Source organism: Streptopelia decaocto (genome assembly GCF_964273445.1).
Source record: "Streptopelia decaocto genome assembly, chromosome: 1".
Classification (NCBI taxonomy): Eukaryota; Metazoa; Chordata; class Aves; order Columbiformes; family Columbidae; genus Streptopelia; species Streptopelia decaocto.
The window spans coordinates 83,790,845-83,810,726 of NC_138663.1; the positions used below are offsets into that span (position 1 = coordinate 83,790,845).

Sequence of the window (19,882 nt, forward strand, 5' to 3'; positions counted from 1 at the left end):
GTGAAGACTTCTGAGGCTTCTTGAATCAAAATAGGCTCAAAGGAAACTGCCCCTGCTTTCACCATGATAACAGTATTTGGTCTGGTGTCATGTGTGGGCAGGGAAGGGGTAGGCTAGAATCTCTTAACTGCAATCCACAGAGGTAGGCTGCCCTTAAACCATTTTATCCTCAGCAGGCTGGGTGTGGTAAAACTTCTGTTTAGCTATGTTACTTACTACTTCTGAGAACCAGATTTTATTTCAGTCAAATGGGAAAGTTTCTCTTCATTTCACATTCAGTGTTCTTAATTTGAAAAAAAACAAAACCAAAACCCCACAACTACAGTTGTTCAGGCTTTTTAAGTCTGGTTGCTTTTTAACCACCCCTCCTTCCCCTCAACCTGAACAGTAACATTTGAGAAGTACAACCTTCATCAAAAAGTTTCTTTTTATTGCTGCATAGGAAACTTCTCCCATCCCTAACTACTTGACCTTTTAAAGTGTCAGTTTTGAAAGGTGTGTATACCTCTGCCTCTTAAGTCCCAAGGGAACTTGGTGATACAAGGTAGTAGCAAAAAAACATGTACTAATACAAAGAGATGCATTCCTGGCAAAAGAAGTTCAGGCACAAGGCACCACATACTAAGGACCCTTCACCTTGGATACGTAAGATGCTCTGGCACCAAAGAAAGCTCTTGTTAAATCAGCACACCACTTTACCAGGTTTTTCAGTTGTTTTATTTTTGAAACTTGTGTTTTGTACAAAAAAAAAAAACCAAACCAACAACAAAACCTTAAACACCACCATGAAAAACAGTAACAGACTGACTTCCTATTTTTCCCACATTATGAGAAGGATTGAGACTGAAACAAAAGTCAAAGCAAGCAGGAATTGTTTGCTCACTCTAAACCCAGCAAGAGAGCAGGGCCAGCCCTTGTCCCTCAATGTCACTGTTCAGACTGCTTTGATAGTATTAAAACATACAAACCTTGTCTGTACTCTGCTACTAGCAGTAGTGGCTTGCTTATTCACAGTTTCTGCCCTCAAGACTGAGGACAGTTCTCTGCCAGCTTATGACAGGACAGAGTCTAGCCCCTTCACATAAAAAGCAATCAGGAATCAAATGGCCAAGTTTCTGAAGGTTTCTATTAAGTCTTACAACTCAGCTGCACCTGCCTTTCACCAGGGCCTCAGGAGGTCTCTCTCACTCCCAGCCAGTATCAGTATGCGAGTATCATCTGCAGAGGGCAAGCGTTGTAAGACTGGTCTGCACCACGCTTAGGGGGACAGTGATTTACGAAAGCTGACCCTTTAAGTGCAGGAATCCTTACGCAGTTTTTAATATGTTAGCATTCTTATCCTTGGCTTCCATGGTTCTTTTTTTATAAAAATAAATTCTGGTAGCTCTGTGGGAAAACGCTCTGCCAAACAAGGAATTTCAGATAATGTGAAATCACAATGTTGCCAGTGACTGGGCTGCGTGGGCTGTTACCTCAGGAAGCTTGTGACAGAACTCAAGTGGCATCTACCCTTCTCATTTTGCTTTGATGTCAGTTGCAGCAAGTGTTCCCTTTACATCATTTCCTTTTGTTTCTCAATGATTGAGAAGACCAAGACTATTTTGACTAAACTGGAAAGTCATAAGCCTGTATTTAACTCCTATAGTTTTTTAGCATTGCCTCTCTCCAGTCTGAGAGAATGACATGCATCCCTTTATAACTGTTGAAGGAAACTGTTGTATACTCTTCAACATATTGCCATTAAGAAAAGACTGCAGAGGTGCTAATGCCTCTTCCACCCCCACAGAGTCTGGCATAGAGCCCTCTGTGCAGGTTATGCTGGCAGAAACAGTGTGTAACGGTGCAGAAGCTAGAAAAGCTGAAAATGCATTCAAAGAAAAATTATTCCAGTGTCTTACAGATTCTGTAAACCCTAAGGAAAAAAAAGACACAAAAGATCCCTCTTACAGTCTCAGATGTTGTAACCCACTGCCTTATTTTACTTCCCCTTTCTGCACCCATCTGTGACCCTTCTTTCCTCTCAATGAATCATCTCCCATTCCTGCGTAGTGCTGAATCCTTGTCGTTTCCTTGCCATCTTCTACTCAACCCTCAGCACTTTTCCACGCCCCAGCTCTGCTGCATTTTTAAACCCCTAAACCAGCATTGTATTCGTAAGACCTCAGGGACCAGTGCTGTTCACACCCAGCGGCATCCAGGGGACTTGACACACCAGAAAGCAACGGAAGTAAGTAAAGAAAATAAGAAGTGAGAGAAAGAGAACTGGCTGAGAAGCACCTGGCTAAACAAATGCTGGGAAGATGGGGAGAAAAGAACTCAGTGTTGACAGCCTGTCACATTGGCAGCAAGTGGTCATCCCGTTCTTCTGACTCCTCACCCAGCTGGTCATCACCCACACCACGGTATGCAGCTGGTGCATTTCGAGGCTTGGAGCGGCACACAAAGTCACAGCCATCCTACAAGCAGAGGACATTGCACCAGAATCAGACTGTCTGCAACCCAAAGCAAAGCAGCTTCTGTGACTTCTCTTTTGTCAAGGCATTACACCCACCCATGTGCTACCTGGGACAGGTCCCCAAAATTTGTCTTTACAAGAGAAGCACACACATACAAAAATCCAACTTGGTCTTGAAAGCTCTGGGGTAGAATGCAAGTACTGATTAACAGTAAGTAGCACCATCAGGCTGAGATGAGCAAGGAGAATAAATGGCACTGCCAAAGGTGACTAAGGAAAGGCCTCAGGGAGTTGGACACAGAAGTTTCACAGTCCCTAGCTTAACATTCCTACATGGAATGTGTTAACTGCTAATGAGCACATGCTCTAGTTTGTTATGTAGTGATCACAGGATATCAGCAAGGAATCAGACTCAGCAAGGATTCAAAAACAGAGTACTCAAACCACCAAAAAAGCCCACACAGATATTCTCTTCTGCCTCAAGGTACGCTATCCTCGTGGGGTAGGTCTATGCAAGAGACCTAGTCCACAAAGACAAGGCAATTGTCGTGTCCTCTCCTACCATATGGTCCAGGCTGGAAATATACAGGGATTTTCACTCACCGCCACCAAATTGCCCAGATCTTGCCAGAAGGCAAAGTGAGGAAACTGTTCCATGCCCTTTGCTCCCACTACAAGGCGCTGGTAGAGGAACCCACCAATGATGTAGACTGCAATCAGTGAAGCAAACCTGGAGGGCAGAATTAAAAATCAGAACTGAGGAAATCCTACAGACAACCTCTTCTGAGCCAGCTACCTGCCTCAGATTGGTATTAGAGCAAGCAGCTGAACACCACTCAAGAACAGAGCTAAAAACAGACACCAGACCAGAAAAGGCCCCTAAAAAAATTAATCTACTAGTATAAATCTTGCAGCGGCATTACAAGAAGTAGTGCCTGTAAGCACAAACACAGAAAATGAGTCAAGACTCATGTTCTGAATTCCCAGCTCTGGCAAATAGTTGTATAATTTTAGGAAGTCATGTCTTCTGTGTTTCAGTGCACTTGTTTGTAAACTATGAAGCAGAACGCCTACAGAGAACAGAGCAGCTCTGCAGCATCACGCTTTAAGCAAGAGTTTCTGTCCAAAAAGCTGAGAGGCACAGTAACACCTAATGGTGACTGTTGATAGGTATACTACAATTATCTAGTCTAGTATAGCATTTGCTATGTTTCTAAATGGCATTGGAGATTGTGGCCCAGACATGAACAGCTCTTCCATTGACTCACGTGATCAGTAGAATGGAGCCAATGCTGAGGTGGGAATCCTCAGCTGGACAAGCCACACTGCTGTCCATCTCAAAGAGGTAGAAACAGTCTTGCTCCTTTTCCCGCTCTTCTGAAACAATGCTGAATGAACTCTGCAATTTGGGAAAAGTTAAATTGTGTGAAAATAAGCCCAGGCATACTGAACTTCATCAGAAGACAGTTTTATCGCTGTTGGTGCAGCTAGGCAACAGACACTGGAAGACAGAGAACCTTGCTGCCTCCTCAAAGCCCTTCTGCTTATAAACAACTGTTTGTCCTGCTCCCCCTCCCACCTCATGTGTCACTCACCGCTGTAACTCCCTGCTTGCAAGAAATCATTATCACAGCTCGTCTCTTCTCACTACTGCAGTGGCTGCCATATGAATCACCTCCTTTATAAATCAGCATGATCCAGTCACCTTCCAAGAGAGGAACAATATAGGCTGCAAATCCAGATCAGGAGGCAAAAGGCAGATACTGAGTAAGAAAGGTATAGAGCAGAATCTTACTTCCATTGAAGACCTGGGTTTCATTGATTCTTCCTATCACTGTAGTCTTTCCATTCTGTCTATTTGTTTGCACCAGGCCAGCAAAATCCTGCAAGGTGCTGTTGACCTCCCTGCACACCCTGAATTGGTAGACATAGTTTTCTGTTTTGCCTTTCTCCACAGTCACGTTAAACCTGCAACAGGGAGAGGACAGAACAAACAGCTCACAGGATTACAAAGAACAAGGCTCAGAGCAGCAGACACTCAAGAGCTGGAAGTCAGTCACAGACCATACTAATAGGGACACCTGTTCTGTGGTCTGACCCCAAATCTTCCCCCTCTCTTGGGCTAAGGGTAGGCACTGTGCAGCCCTGAGGTCTGCGGGGTGTTGTACTGTACCTCATTTGGCTCAGGGGCTCTAGTTTCTTCAGCAAGGCTCTTTCCATTTGCGACTCACTGCTCTTATCACCAATCACATCGCAGCTCCTCTCTCCCGACTGTTCAGACTGTTCAGCCCTCGCACCAACAGCAAGGGCCATAAAGACTAGCAGCACAGCAGAGATACAGCAAGGTGATGACATCCTGGACACACAGAAAAGGCAGGATTGACTGTTTCAGCCCCCTGTAAACTAAGTTCAGGGTCATGGAGTCAATGATTGGCCACTTCCTCAGTCCTGACTGCAAAAAGGGGAAGTCAAAATCTGGAAACATCTCACAGTTCCCAAAAAGCACAAAATCTGAATCTCTTGCATAGTCAAAGTCAATTCACTGGGCTGATTTAGGATTCTTTTCCAGGTTTTGCCTGGAGGTCACAAAAAGTTTTGCTGCTAAGCACATTAATTAGCATTGATTCAGCCAGAGCAGAGCCCAGCAGGCTGAATGCCGGAGTAAGTTTCAGGCATAAGCTATTGTTTGTTATTGCATTGCACTGAGAAGCCATTCAGCAGAAAATTATTTACCAAGCCTCTAATCAACCCTCTTTGCAGCTCTCCTGCAACGAGTTTACAGGGAAGAGCCACTGTGATTAATCAGGCTCTGTTTGTTCAAGTGACTTAATAATTATGATATATTAACAATAACATTATCTTTCTAGTACTGCTTTAGCTGAGAATTTGAAAGTGTTTAATAATACTAAGCTACAACTTCACAGAACAGTTTTCTTCTCTTTACACAGGGCAAAAAGGGAAGGGCAAAACTGAGACATTCTACGTAAGATCCAACCAAAGAGGCAGTAATGAAGATATTCTAGATTATCTGGCTTTCAGGTTCACGCTAAAATCACGTTGGAAAGATCCAGTGATTGCACCAGGCAACCAGAGTGGCACAACACACTCCCCTCCGCTTCTCCCATCACAGTTTTCAGTAAAGCTCCAGATGCTGATGGAAGGCAACTAATAGACCCACAATTAAAGGGGGAATATTCTACATCTGGAATATTGTGTCCAGTTCTGGGCCCCTCAGTTCAAGAAGGACAGGGGACTGCTGGAGAGAGCCCAGCGCAGGGCAAGAAAGATAATTAAGGGAGTGGAGCATCTCCCTTATGAGGAAAGGCTGAGGGAGCTGGGGCTCTTTAGCTTAGAGGAGACTGAGGGGTGACCTCATTAATGTTATTTACAAATATGTAAAGGGTGAGTGTCACGAGGATGGAGCCAGGCTCTTCTTGGTGACAACCAATGATAGGACAAGGAGCAATGGGTACAAACTGGAACACAGGAGGTTCCATTTAAATTTGAGAAGAAACTTCTTCTCAGTGAGGCTGACAGAGCACTGGAACAGGCTGCCCAGGGAGGCTGAGGAGTCTCCTAATCTGGAGACATTCAAACCCGCCTGGACACATTCCTGTGTAACCTCTTCTAGGTGCTCCTGCTCCAGTGGGGGGATTGGACTAGATGATCTTTTGAGGTTCCTTCCAATCCCTAAGATTCTGTAAAACAAGCCCCTGGCTGCAGCTGGACAGACATCCCGCCAGACGGACAGCCTGTCCAGTTGCACCTCACGATCGCCCCAGGCCCCGCGGAGCCGCCGGTGCCAGCGCTCAGCTGAGGCGCGGGGGGGTCGGACACGCGGGCGGCCCTTGACACAGGAGCTCGTGACTCGCCTCTCACGAGACCCAGCGCACAACCCGCCCTTCGCGCTTCCCCGGGCAGCTGCTGCCAAACGCTCCGCTCACGCACCGCCCGGAGCAACAAGCGATGCGGCGGGCAGCTCGGGCCGCTCGGGGCAGGGCGCAGCGGCCTCGGTGCCACCCGGCTTCCCCCACCCCGCCGCTCCCCGCCTCTCCCGCGGCCCCGGGCTCAACGTGCCGCCGCCAGCCCCGCGCCACCGCACCCACCTGCTGCCGCGCCGCCCGGCCTCCCCGCGCCGCGCACGGGGACAGGCACGGGCGCCCCTACGGAAGAGCGATCCGCCGCTCACAGGCATCCCATCCTACGCGCCCGGCGGTGACGGGGCAGCCCGGGGGCCGCAGGTGCGGACGACACCGGCTGGCCCCGGCCGGCTCCCGTGGCCCACCCCGCGAACCGGAAGCAGGAAGGGCGTGGTGAAACCGGCACTCTCCGCCAATAGAAGCAAAGAAGCCGGCGAGATCGCCACGCCCGCTGGCAATTCCTCAGCGAATGGAAAGCGGCAATGGAAAGGAGCAGCTTCTAAAGCCCGCCCTAGCCTATGACGAAGGAGGCTCCGAAACCCGTCTCCTTCTTGTTCTCTATCCAATAGGCGATGAATAGAGGCGTGAAGATCCCGCCTTCCCTCGCTTCTCTTCCAATGAGCCATGAGCGCCAGCTGAAAGGCGCCCTGTAGCGCCCGCCGGCTGACCCCTCCCAGCAGACAGCCTCTGCGGAGTGCGGCCCGAGGCGGGAGCCGCTCGCCCAATGGCGGCGAAGGACGCCCCGTCGGGCCGCCCCGCCCCTCGCCCCGCCCCCCGGGCCAGGCGGCCAGAGCGGCCCCGCGGGCTGGGGTGCCGGGCCCGTCTGCCCCACTGTGAAGCCGAACTCTTACCGTTCGTGTTGGAATCACCTACAGGGACGGTAGCACGTCAGTAACGGTGGGAGGCGGTAGTGGCCGCCACTAAGTCACAGGATCATAGAATTATAGTAATGGAACAGCTTGGGTTGGAAGGGACCTTCAAAGTTCATCTGGCCCAACCCCCTGCAATGAGCAGGGGCATCTTCAACTAGATCAGGTTGCTCAGAGCCCCATCCAGCCTGGCCTGGAATGTCTCCACGGATGGGGCATCTGCCACCTCTCTGGGCAACCTGTGCCAGTGTTTCACCACCCTCATTGCACAAAATGCCTAACCCGAATCTCCCTTCCTTTAGTTTAAAACCAATACCCCTTGTCCTATTGTAACAGGCCCTGCTAAAAGGTCTGTCCCCATCCTTATAGGCCCCTTTCCTCATAGGAGCAATGTTCCAGTCCTGTCATCTTGTGTCCATATGCTTGACTCTCTCCAGTATGTCCATGTCTCTCTTGTACTGATGCTGTTGATATGTTGATGCAGAGGATATCGGGGGATGCCAGCTCTCAGTGCCTGCCTGTGTCTCAAGCACTTCCACACTGAGTGTTGGGTGTAGGGAGAGTTCCCAGTAGAAGTGTCCAGTGGTCACAAGGCTTCCTTCTCAAACCCATGCTGTCCACTTCTACTTTCCTAATGACAGGAGTTGGGCTGCCAGTTTGCCATAGCCATTGCTTATTCCTCTTTCCACCTTGTACTCTCACTATTCACCTGGTACGGTCCTGGGAGGCAGCTCTTCAGAGTGACACATTCTCACAGCCTCTTGCATTAGCAACAATTAGAATACCCATACACTTTGTGATTAATCACCTCTTCCACTGATATCTACTCTAAGACATCCCTTAACTGTGGGACAGGATTTGGCTGGCCTCAGCAAAACTCCCAGCACTTATCAATTGGTAAAAGGAGATGTGCTGGAACTTGGTCACAGGCCATGGGAAGGATAGAGGCGAGAACCTTAATTAGAAGGAGTGGAGAGTGCTGATTCTATGTTTAGACAAGGTTCACAAGTTAATAAGGTTGTCCTGTAAAAAGGGGACTCTTGTTTTTGCACAGGGAAGATTGCTTGGGTTGGGGTAGTAACTGTTTAAGAAAATGTCTTAGCACCAGCCAGTCTGTGAATGTTTAGTGTACAGTGTAGACCAATCAGTATGTAACACGGTAACAGAAACACCAGCTCGCAGCACGTTGCTGAGGAAAAGTGTAAAAGTATGTGAAGCACACTAATAAAGCAGACATTTTGTTTGCATCAAACTGCGTCCTGTCTCTCAATCGCGGCACTTAACAGGTTAGGAAATGGAAGTTGTTTCACTTCCACTGCTCTCCATGCTGTTATAAATTTAATTTTGATCAGCTGGAGATAGAGGTTGCCATTTCATACTTCTTGTCTTCTGAATGTAGCCTCAGGTTTCCTGTTTCCCAGGTGTTGAGCCCTGTCGCTCAACAGCCTGATTGAAACATCTTGTCATACGCACTCTTTGCGTTGGCATGGAGGGAAGCAGATCAGAAACTTCTGCAGCTGAAGCGACTGAGGAAATAATTTATACTTCTGTTAAATTCTCTCCATTGAGGGCCAAAGCTGTACGGGAAAAAAGAGGTAAGGAAGCTGGATGAGGTAGGTCAACAGAAGATTTTGTTTTGAGTGAAAGCAAGGTCTATCAAAAACAGTCCAGGCTGGCCACTGATTTTGAGTGCCAGCTTATGGTGCTGTTGCCTTGGTTCTAAAATTACTGTATTTGAATGTGATAAAAGCCAGTGGGTCAGAGACGCAGCGTTGTTCCTCTCCCTCTCTCCATCAGTACCCTTTTGGTGTCTACTTGTGGGCATTCAATCCAGGCATCCATTTCTGCAGAAGAGGTTTGCAGTTTTAAAGTTGTCTGCTTGTCAGCAGTAAGAGATTGTCAGCCATAGTTCTCCAAAGGGCAGGCAAGATGCATGTACAGATAAATTAAAGGCATATGCTAATCAGAGATCAGAGGAGGCATATGAGATCATCCAGTCTCTCTCCCATGGGGCTCTGCAGGATTCTTTTGTGATACATTTTTTCCTGTATTTTCACTGTTTAGTTTTACATACCTCCTCAGCTTTTGCCTTGAGACAGTTCTGCAGGGCATTTTACTATCAGGAGATTTTCTTAGTGCTATTCCTAAATGTTCTCTTTCCTTAGTTCCGCTCCATTCCCCCTGTTCAGGCCTTGCAAATGTCACACGTAGCAATTTCTCTGGCTGCTTAGTTGAGAAATACCGCCCTAGAAGAGTGAGACTTTGCATTGGTGATCATTCTTTAAGTGTCTCTGTTCGATGAGCTGATTGCTTTTCCTCTAAATGCTTGTGTCCTTTAAATGAGTTGTGTTGCATTGGCTGTAACACTAATGGTTGACCTTAGCTTTTTTCAGAGCTGTTACAGCAAAGGGATGTTTCACTGTGGGAAAGGAGATTCCTATGCCCCAAGCAGAATAACTTCATATATATGTGGTTATTACTGCTGCTTGGTCACTTGCTGCACTATGCAAACGAAGCCAGCACAGAAACTCTCAAGTTCCTGTCTGGTAATCACACACCATCTGCTTGGAAGGCAGTCTTGCTTTTGCATGTGTTTTCATCAGAAATGATGTTTTCTGTTGCATCAGAAAACACAAGCACATCCCTTCATTCCCTGCAGTTTGTGTTCACTCCCACCTTGTTGGAGGTGGAGATTACCCAATGTTCTCTTGAGATGATTGCAGTTTTCTTTTTAATAGTCCTCCTCTCCAAATTCCTCTATGTACCCTCATCTTTTTGAGTTAAAGTCAGAGGACCTAAAATAAGGAATCTGATATTTGAACACAATTTCTGTGGATGGAATTTGATTATTTCCCAGCTCTCTCCTGCATGTAAGGAGTCTCTAAGGAGCACAGTTTAAGTACCTTTCTTTAGAAGATCTTTATTTTCAGCTGTGTCCCCAGCTCCATCACTTTTGAGAGATGTGCTCTCAGATATCTATTGTCTGTTTTCAAATGCTGCCCTTGCTACCAATTCATCCCTGTGACACAGTGTCACAGGTGTATAGAGCAGTCCTTTGGTCAAACCAGCTAGTTTTCACTCTCATGGTCTCCTTGAAAATGAACAGTTGCCCTGACTGTCTTGTTTGGCTTCCAGAGAGCCTTAGATACACCACACTACCAAAATGTCAGTCCAGCAGTCACTTAAGACAGTGTTAGGCTGTGTGGCATGCTTGTAGGGGTAGCAATAACCAGGTCTGTGCCATAGCCAGGGACAGGATCCTCGTTTCTCAAATCCTCCTCCCTGGCTATAGGTAGTAATGCTGCTTCTACACTGATGTAGGCAGGAGCTGATGGGAGCCATTTTGGACAGTGCAACGACATTCTTCAGGTTGTCCTAGAAGACCTGAATTATAAAATGCTAACAGCTTTTAGTTTTTGAACTGAATCTGGACTCCAAAACCTAAAAGTATTGGGTCACGTTGCTTGCAGATGAATACAGCCTATCACAGTCATTTCTCCAGAGCGCTGAGAGACCTAACAGGGTGTTTTGTGTACTAGAAAATTATAACATTGGATATTTATGTTAAATGTCCACTGGTCCACTTTTCCCTTCCCTTGGGGAGACTCTTCCACAGTTCCTCAGACAACTACATGGAAATAGTTCTGTATGGTCCGTTCAGATTTTCCTCCTGTTTCAAACTCATCTCAGGTACTTCTCCCATCCTCTTCTACAGGAGATTCACATGTGGTCCAGGGGCTGCGAATCAAGCACAAACCCTTGAACCTGTATTAAAAAGGGGCAACTGTGGGAACCCCTTTTGCAAGGGGTAAAAACCCAGATTTATGAAAGTTTTTATTCCACTTTCCTGGTTTGATTGCTTCAGTTCAAGTGAGGTTTAAATTCACCTCAAACAGTTAAATATGACTTTCCCTCTTCATTTTCTTTTTTCCTCCCCAAATCATCGAATGGCATATTTTTTCTTTTTTGAGAACTGAAGTGAACTTCTCACTGCTCTGGTTGTGGAGGTGCCCTGGGATTTTATTTTCATGCTGAGTCAGTTCCCTTTTTTTCTGCTGTTGGTTTCGAACAATAGAGGGTGAACTTCTCTGTTCATTGCCAGGAGGCACCAGCTGGGTGATCTTTTCCCTAAGATCAGGAACAGTGATATGGAAGGTGCAGGAGATAACTCTTTGAGAGGCCAGAGAGAAAGGAAAATAAAAGTGCAAATCCTTAGAAATGTGGTCTCAGAACAAAGAATTAGGTTTCAACAGATATTTATCCCCTTGTACCTGGTTTTCAGTTGTAATCTGCAGAGAAGCAGCTCCACCCTTAACCTCCTCTGACTCCATTCTCTTGAGGCTTAATCTGATGGCAAACCCCATGTCACCAGAGACAGGAAAGTGACCTTACAAGAGGAATAGAGAGCAGGCAGAGAGAACAGGTACGCAGTTCAAGTCCTTCAGTTCTCCCATTGTCCTTGTGTGAAGCTGAGGAGTAGGTTGTAACTGAAAAGTCTTTCTGTATTTTGTAACTGAAAAGAGATGGCTTTTGTTCTTTAATAATTATTAAAAAATATGTAAATGTTGGTATTCCAAGTATTACAAGTACAGCAGCTAGAAGGTCCTGCAAGCTTCAGGCAACACAACAAAACCTTTAACTTAGGAAAGATCTTTCTACCAGAAGAATGATGCTTACAATGGAGCTCTCTCATCCTCTCCCTTGTGACCCAAGACACTTATTTTAACCAAGCCCACAGACCTCAGTATATTGCTATAAAACCAGAACCTAGTCTTAAAACTGATGAGCCTGCAAACTGCTCTAAGATCAAAATCAATTCATTTTTATTAATTTATTGATCTGGCCTACTTTCTGTATTTGGACAAAGCTTCCGATGCTTAAAGCATGCATTCTTGTTCTTAAGCAAAGTCCCTTCCCCTTCTATTTCAGCGCTGGCATTCTTTGTCCTTCTCACAATATTTTTGATATGTGATGTGCATTTGTTTTCAGTCTCCACCTAGAGATCCTAAAAAAAGTCTTCCCTACTGCTTAGAAATATTTTATTCTTTTAGCCATCCCTTTTAATTTCTCAATGACAAACTTCCTCATTTTCCTGTAGTTTCCCATTTTGAAATTATTATATTACAGTGCCTTTTTTTTCCCTGTCATTGTAGTTCCTGATTTTTGGCTCTGTTGAATCTCAGTGTGGTTGTGTTCCCTGCAGCACAGCAACTGCTGGATGGAGCCGTGCTGAGCCGGGTGGCCCAAGCAAGGCTCAGGGCAGTCACCAGCTGCTTCGTTTTCTGTGCTTCCCAGCTCACCACTCTGTGAGGTGCCTGCTGATGATGTCTAAGCATTCAGTCTCAGCATCATGCCATGACATGGCATTTGTGTAGTTTCATGTGATTAATTGAAACCCCTCATCACTGTGCTTCCCTCACACTTGCTCTGGGTTATTTTGACGGTTCATGACTGCTGTCACCATCCTTATCTGGCACTCCAAAATATAATTTGAACCCCCATGCATTTAGTAGTATTTGCCTAGTCAGTGGCAGGCAATTACTGTTACTGTTACTTCTCTATGTAGTTGTTTAATCTAATTTGACCATAATTTTATTTGAGCAGCCCCTTCTGTCTTGCCTGTGTATTTTGTATCCTATTGCTATGACATCCTGCTCACAGCTCTTCTGCCAAGTTTTTTATGTGGTTGCTGTGGTGGTGTCTTTGGTTAAAGCTAGCTTTCCCCTTCCTCCATCTTTTTCCTTAGACTCCTAGCCCTTTTTTGGAAGTACAAATATGTTTGTTTGGGTTTTGTGACATGACTGAGAGAGAAGCACCTTGGATGTCAAGAGCCCCACTGAGGACTTTGTTGCTAGATTTGGATAGAAGATTCTCAAGCACCACAAGAGCAGGTTGTGGTACATAAGTTTAAGGGATAAGCACATGGAAATCCTGAGTTCTTCACCACCAGTTACCATTAGCTGCACATTAGGTGTTTCTTAGAAAGTCCTTTTGTCTGTGCAGCTGTCACCCTGAGATTAGTAAAGCAAGCAAACCAAAACCCCATGGAGCTCATCTGTGGCAGTTAAGTATCATCCTCTACTCAGCCTCGGGGAGACAAGGTTTTAGTGCTGAGATTTCAAATGGTTTATGGAAAGTGAATGCCTCTTGGGTCAAACACAGCTCCAGGAGATGACAATAAGAAAGCAGTGTGTAGCATGGTGGTTAACTTGTTGTGCTGTAAATCTCTACGTGGCAGTCCTGCCCTGCTGTTTGAAAGGAAGCTGTGCTGGGCTATGGTGGAGGCAGCCTAAACACTCACCCTCTGTCACTGGCAGCAAGTGAACAGCAGATGGTGGTGAAAGTGTGGAGGGGCATGCCAAAGTCTTCAAGGCTGGCCCTCACATCCTGCCATCCCACCACTGCAGAGGTGGATGAGAGCATAGGACTGACTTGGGAGTGTCCTGGGAAGATGTAACACGAACCTGTGTCTAAGCCTGTGAACAGGATGCTGAGGTTAAACCTGTCTCTGTTGCTGAGAGACCTGGGGGAAAGGCCTTGGGTTTCTTTTTGCACTTCAGCTGGAACATGATGGCTGTGGCAATGCAGCTCTGTGTTTGCACCCAGAGCTTCAATGCTGAGACCGAAGTGGGTTTGCTAGGAGGCTCCTGCCAGCGTGAGATGCCATAGGGTGCCTGGGGGGCTCTGGCTGACTTGGGGCGGATGTTTCCTCTCCTGGGGTGAGCCACTGCAGGAGCTGGACCAGCTGGCTCTGTGGCCAGGCAGGGGCAGATCTGTGGCTGCTCTGGAGACAGGTACACCTCCTGGGAAGCTCAGGCACGGACTGAGGGTCCCAAGCTCAGATGAAATAGGGCCCTGGATGAGTGGGCTGGAGCGTGGCAAGGCCCTGGTGTGGCTGGGCAGGGATAGTGTCTAAGCATTCAGCGATGTGCAGAGTATAGAGAGACAGGGATGCTCCTTATGGAAATGCCCAGGACACAAACCATGTAAAACTACCATCAGTTTTTATGTGGCTCCTGTTCACTATGGTTTCTTTTCTCTTTTACAGCTCCCTGTCTGTGGCCAGCAGTTGTGCGGGGCTTGGCTATAGGCTTTGGGATACTGAGCATCTCTCTGGCAATTGCTTTGATTTGGAAGATGAGTAAGTGCACAAAGTGGTGCTGGGGATGAGCAACCAACAGGAAAGGACTGGAGGCTCGTCTAAGCACAGGATCTCTCATCCTGAACTTCACTATATGGGGTTAAACGAGAAGCTATTCTGGATATCTACCAGCCTTAAGTACCTACTGCCTATCCAGAACATTTTGAGGAATATAGTCCTTGTGCAGACCCCAAGCAATCCGTTTCAGATCCTGTGGCAAAAAACTGTGAAATATATTGTAAGGTTTCTATAGGCTTATCTGTTGTAATTATAGTGGTAAACTGTAGAACAAATACATAAGGTCTATAACACTTTTGCATGCTGCATGCAGAAGGTGCTAAACCATGTGGGGAGAGCGTACTGTTTGCTGCTTAAAATCCGTTCACCTCATGTATGGCACGATCATATTGTACCCACAAAATGATGTAACTATTTCCATCACTTTTTGCACACCCAGAGTGTTGTCTGCTTTCAGATAGCAAATTTTGGTTCTCATGTATCTGAGTAGTTCAGAGGAAGCCCAGGCTGAGGGGTTGCACCAGCATCAGAGTGCATGTGACTCTTGTACAAAGGCTTGGAAATTGCACAGAGGATCTGAAGTTCTGTCTTCACGCATTGTTACTTTTAGATGTTTATCCTGACTTGCATTTTCTGCATTGCATCTATCCAGGAATGTTGCTTTTCCTTGCTGACAAGTGTCTTTCTGTTGGTTAATGGTAGAGAAAAGCTGGTATTTTGATTCCTTTACAGGCGACACCCACCCACGCTGCCCTGAGCAGTGGGTGGCCTACAGAGGGAGCTGCTACTCCTTCTCCAAGGAGAAGAAGGACTGGAATTCCAGCCAGGAATCCTGCTGGGCAAAGGGTGCCCATCTCCTGGTGATCAGCGATACCTGGGAAATGGTAATGGTTTTCTTATTCTTTGAGGATCTTCCATTTCCCTGCAGATACCTCAGTGATTTACATCCAAGCAGTGCAATGTTTTGACTTCAAAGGAGGGGAAGGATTTACAACTGAGGTTATAGTGCACTTCCAGTTTCACTATACACCTTGAAAGTTCCCAATAGGCAAAGAAGCAAAGGGGAGAAGGGAGAGGTGAGGGTCGCTGTTAGGTACTCAGAATCATCCTATGAAGGATGTCAGGAGGCTGCCTTCTCCACTGCCTCTCTCCACCTCCCTTCCTATCCCAAAAAGGGTGATATGAATGATCACAGGAAAAGACTTTGACACTAGTACAGTCACTGTACTCACTGCCTACAAACCAATACATCACCACTCTCCAGAAATGGTTCCTTTGCAAAAGTGATGCCTCTCCTCCCTGCAACCGCTCCAGCTGCTTCTGCTCAGTATCCCTCGCCACTCCCTGTGTTCATGCATGAATATTTCTTTCTTGGTCTGTTTTCAATGCCCACTTCCTCTCTCTGCCAAAAAAACCTATTTTTGCTGGTGAAATCAGAAGCTGCTCATTTTCTAGCAGGTGCTCACCAGAGACAGGGGTGTGTATGACCAGTAAAGAAATGGGCAGAGCTGTTCACTAAGAAGGTGAGGCACGTCTGCCTAAGTAGAGCAGAAGTATTTGGTCTGGTTTTGTGCAAGCCATGGCGTATTAGCTCAGGTCCAATGAACGTGGCCAGCTTCCAGTCCCTGGACAGAAGTTGCATTGTATAATGTTCTGTGAGGGCTTACAAAGCCAGGTCTCTGCTCAACTGGGAGTAGGTACCAAGCCCTCACACTTGCTTAGGCATATCCTGATTCCCTGGGAAATACCCATCTTCCCCAGATTACCCATTTCTCTGCACGAAGAAAGCTTCCCTGCTCCAGCTGCTTTCTTACTGCTGTCTCTACTACTAGATTGTTACCTGTTATCCCTGCTCAGACTTCCCCATTTAAGCAGGACTTTCCTGGCTGTATATGCTCTATGCTGCAAAGGCTGTGACTGTTCAGCCTCCCTTTGTCAGGGAAGCACAGTCACCTTCCAAACCCCCAGCAACACTCAAGCATTCCTTGAGCTACTTCTATTCCCACCACTTTACCAAACCAGCTTTGTTAATGCGTCATTGTGAAGATGTGACATCTGCAGTTTATGGCAGCAGGATATACGGATGGATCCCAGCCATACGACTGAAAGCTTACTGTTGTTTGGTTTCATTGCAAACGTGGACAAGACAAAGTTCTCTCTTGTCTTTTTTTTTTTTTTTGGGTGGGGGCGGGGTGGGGTAATTTACTTAAAGGCTGAGTTTCTATTGAAGACTTCATATTTTAACAGTAAACAGGAATTAAAGGTTAGGTAAAAGGAAACGAACCTTGAAAACACATAGGAGGGAAGTTTGTGTAAAATTTAATGAGCTTTGGAACTGGGCTCTTTACACGGATCTGTCATGCCAGCACTTCCTGCCCTGACCTGATTTTACCTTTAATTGTTAGTACTTTACATTAGCATGCTAGCTAGCTGTATGGTAGATCATTAATATTAACACTAATAGCATATGTTCCTACATAAAGCTATGTGTAGGATACTCCAGGAGGCTTGGGTGCAGTTGGTTCACCTATATTGCCCTGAGAAATGTCATTTGAAGAATCTGCCCAGGACCCTTGAAAGCATGCTTACTTCCTTGTGAGTGTACACGTTGTTATTCCAGGCATGATCTGCAGAGCTGATCTACAGATCAGGTGAGGAAAAGCATTATTATCAACCACTTAAGGAACAGTCAGGCAAGGGGATGTATCTTTCTGTTCTCTTTACTTATCCTTACCTCCATTTTCAGGCTGGCTTTCATTAGTCACTTTGTAATTTGTCACCATTTCTAGGATCTGTTCAAGAGTATTCAAACAGAATGTTTCTGGATTGGACTGAGGAACAGCCCAGGATCTGGATGGATTTGGGAAGATGGCTCTAAATTAAATGGCATCAAGTGAGTTTCATTCTATTTTAAAAACAACAGTGCTAATTTTGATTGCCTGGTGTTCCACAACACCCAGAGCTCCTGCACCAGACCTTAGGAGCTTTCTTCCTGAGCACATTTTCTTTTTACTGTCACCTGTACAGCACTGAATTCAAAAGGGTCTGCTTTTTACTGCGCTGCACCTTCTAAAGGCATGTACCTCTGAAAAGCAGGCTATTTTTAGTATCTCTGTTAGCAATCAGGACACATAACCACGAGCGTAGTTATATGCGGTGCTTTATTTCAGCGCTGGGAAACCAGGGGTTCGCACCCAAAGCTGGCTTCGCTGGTCAGTTTAAGTTACACAGTATTTATACAGTCCGTTCACATACATATTCATATATTCATTAAGATACGTAATGGTTACTCAACATTGATTGCAACATCGATTGCAACATCTTGGAACTATTTTGATCATGTGCAGTGTCCTCTGGTGGTCCTTCGGGGGGTCTTCAGGATGAAGTAAGTAGTCTTCATCACTTCTGTCCCTTTCACCTTTGGGTATTGCACAGGAGTACTATTTCTATAGCTAGGTAACTCCTGACTTGCTCAACCTCCGGAAATACTGCATGTACTTCTCCTCACTCTATGTGTATAAAAGCTAGGTTGTTAAGATAAGAGTGTACTCGAACACGATATGCTTGAACATCCTTTCAGGGACAGTTTACAAAACTGATTCATCCTTTCAGGAATATTTTGTAAAACTGGTTCTGTTAGTAATATCTCAGTCCCCTCCAGCTGCTCAGACCAATGATTATTTACCTCCACTGCCCATACAGATGCACAGTCAGAAAAGCATATGGTCTATCTTGGCTTTACTGGGTTTAACTGTCTTGCACCCATTCTGCCAAATGCTGGTGTCACTGGGTGTGAGGACCTGGTTCTTTGCTGCTTCACTGGTGCCAACCCAAGTCAGAACACTAATTTTGGCATAGTCTTTTCTGGGACAAAACTCAGCATTCTGCATGAGGGAAAGCATTATGATTTGGTCCAGTGACTTTGCCTGTCCCTTTCCTTTTTATGGCAGTTAAGACAATAAGTTAGTCTCTAGCACTTCTTCCACAAGGAAACTCTGTCAGTAGGTTGGTCCACCAAGCACTTGGCTTAGTTCCCTTCTTAAATCCAGTTGTTACAAACTCCTTGCAGGTGATCATCTTTACATTAAATTCTCAGCACTGCCATTCTCATGTTGGGGGGCATCACTGCCACTGCAGGACATAGTGTCTATGTTTGGTTCTGATTTGGGTTCCACAATGGTAAAGTTACTTAGATGTGTAATCTTCAGGTGGATAGGGATTTTTTTGGTGTATGTTTTGTTTTCTAAAACCTGCCTTTTGGAGGTTGAGTTCTTTCACTTCCTCTGGACTCCACCCTTCAAAATCAGATGTTTTTTCTTTCTTGCCTCCAGGAGACAATCTCAACATTTTCTCTCAGGCTCACTTTTGTTCCATGTCTCTTGCAGGGTCCTCTCTAACAGTCCTGTGCAATGCTGTGGTGTCCTGATGAAAGGTCAGTTGCAGGCCTCCAGCTGTGAATTTTCTGCTGCATGGATCTGTGAGAAATCTCTTAGATAAATCCCATGTGCATTTTCATCTCATAACCATCTCATCAGTTGTACAAGTGGACCATTGTCCTGCAAAACAAAGCTCTACACAAGACCAAGGACTTGCCCTTTCCACACCCTCACAAAGGTGTTCTGCAGTGATGGGTTTGTTGCCCATAAGGGTAATTTATCCTCAGTATCAGATCCATTCTCAGTGCATATCTGTTGCATTACTGCTGTTTGTGACCAGATGAGACCTGGGACATGTCCCCTGCCCTAGTCTTTCCTTATTTGTCCTATAAGGGCAAAGAAAAGTTTTGTCACAACAGATGCTGGGTCTTCAGATCTCTGAAGGTGAGCTGGCCATTCTCCTCCACTCCTGAGCATCAGATTTCATTTCCATTCCCTGCTGTCTTCATTGTCTGGTGCCAGCAGGACCAGGAAAACGAAGCCTACTGTTAACTGCTGGAAACACATGAACAGACTTCTCCCAGTAGCAGCCTCTATTTTGCATCGCATGCTGTAAGTGGGAGAGAAGAGTGTGAAATGAGACTACAACTTCAGTAAATCCAGCAATGAAAACAAACCTTCAGTACCGCACTGGATCAAAAGTGTGTGCCCATGTCATTACGTCTCTCTGTTGGAAGGAACCAACTGCACACTGTTGTATAGGCCAGCTTCAAAGCAAGCAGTCAAGAGGCTGGATTTCTGGAGTCAAAGGAATACAGCCGGTTGTGTTGTATTATTGAATCAACCAAGAACATGTTTCCCTCTCCACCTCTGCAGGTTCGTACTGCAGAGAGAGGAAGCAGCAGACAACTCCTTACTGCAAGGAACTTTCAGTTCAAATAGAGCAGTCACGGGCTATGAGTGTGAACAGCATAAAGCCACAGTGAACAATTAGAGTAAGACAGCAGGTTGCATTTCCACACACCTCAAAAACTCTTTTCCACACAGAGGTTTTGTTCCAACATAAGAGAAATTGTATTAATTCCCAATTTATCCTATTTATC

The 19,882-nt window shown here is 45.9% G+C and overlaps 2 protein-coding genes across 2 annotated transcripts; one reads left to right on the top strand and one right to left on the bottom strand.

Annotated features, from left to right (window-relative positions):
* Positions 1 to 694: 694 nt before the first annotated feature.
* On the bottom strand, positions 695 to 6,773 carry M6PR (mannose-6-phosphate receptor, cation dependent). Its single transcript, XM_082072877.1, has 7 exons — positions 6,562 to 6,773; positions 4,629 to 4,811; positions 4,251 to 4,423; positions 4,051 to 4,160; positions 3,724 to 3,854; positions 3,059 to 3,185; positions 695 to 2,456 (listed from the first exon to the last, which is right to left on the bottom strand). Exons 1-7 carry the CDS (start codon positions 6,648 to 6,650, stop codon positions 2,334 to 2,336), a joined length of 936 nt encoding a protein of 311 aa, XP_081929003.1. The 5' UTR covers positions 6,651 to 6,773; the 3' UTR covers positions 695 to 2,333.
* A 1,951-nt stretch (positions 6,774 to 8,724) lies between these two features.
* Positions 8,725 to 19,680, top strand: KLRG1 (killer cell lectin like receptor G1). The gene is made up of 5 exons (XM_082072890.1): positions 8,725 to 8,839; positions 14,293 to 14,385; positions 15,136 to 15,287; positions 17,193 to 17,296; positions 18,789 to 19,680. The coding sequence occupies exons 1-5, from the start codon at positions 8,731 to 8,733 to the stop codon at positions 18,898 to 18,900; spliced, it is 570 nt and encodes a 189-aa protein (XP_081929016.1). The 5' UTR covers positions 8,725 to 8,730; the 3' UTR covers positions 18,901 to 19,680.
* Positions 19,681 to 19,882: the final 202 nt, after the last annotated feature.

Bases quoted from the DNA above. Each gene is read 5' to 3' on its own strand.
- M6PR (XM_082072877.1), bottom strand. From the start codon at position 6,650: ATGCCTGTGAGCGGCGGATCGCTCTTCCGTAGGGGCGCCCGTGCCTGT. The intron at 4,424-4,628 runs GTACAGTACAAC...TCCCTGTTGCAG, and splicing joins GAGCCCCTGAGCCAAATGAG to GTTTAACGTGACTGTGGAGA. The intron at 2,457-3,058 runs GTGAGTGAAAAT...CTCTGCTTGTAG, and splicing joins ATCTGGGCAATTTGGTGGCG to GATGGCTGTGACTTTGTGTG.
- KLRG1 (XM_082072890.1), top strand. From the start codon at position 8,731: ATGGAGGGAAGCAGATCAGAAACTTCTGCAGCTGAAGCGACTGAGGAA. The intron at 14,386-15,135 runs GTAAGTGCACAA...ATTCCTTTACAG, and splicing joins TGCTTTGATTTGGAAGATGA to GCGACACCCACCCACGCTGC. The intron at 17,297-18,788 runs GTGAGTTTCATT...TGTCTCTTGCAG, and splicing joins TCTAAATTAAATGGCATCAA to GGTCCTCTCTAACAGTCCTG.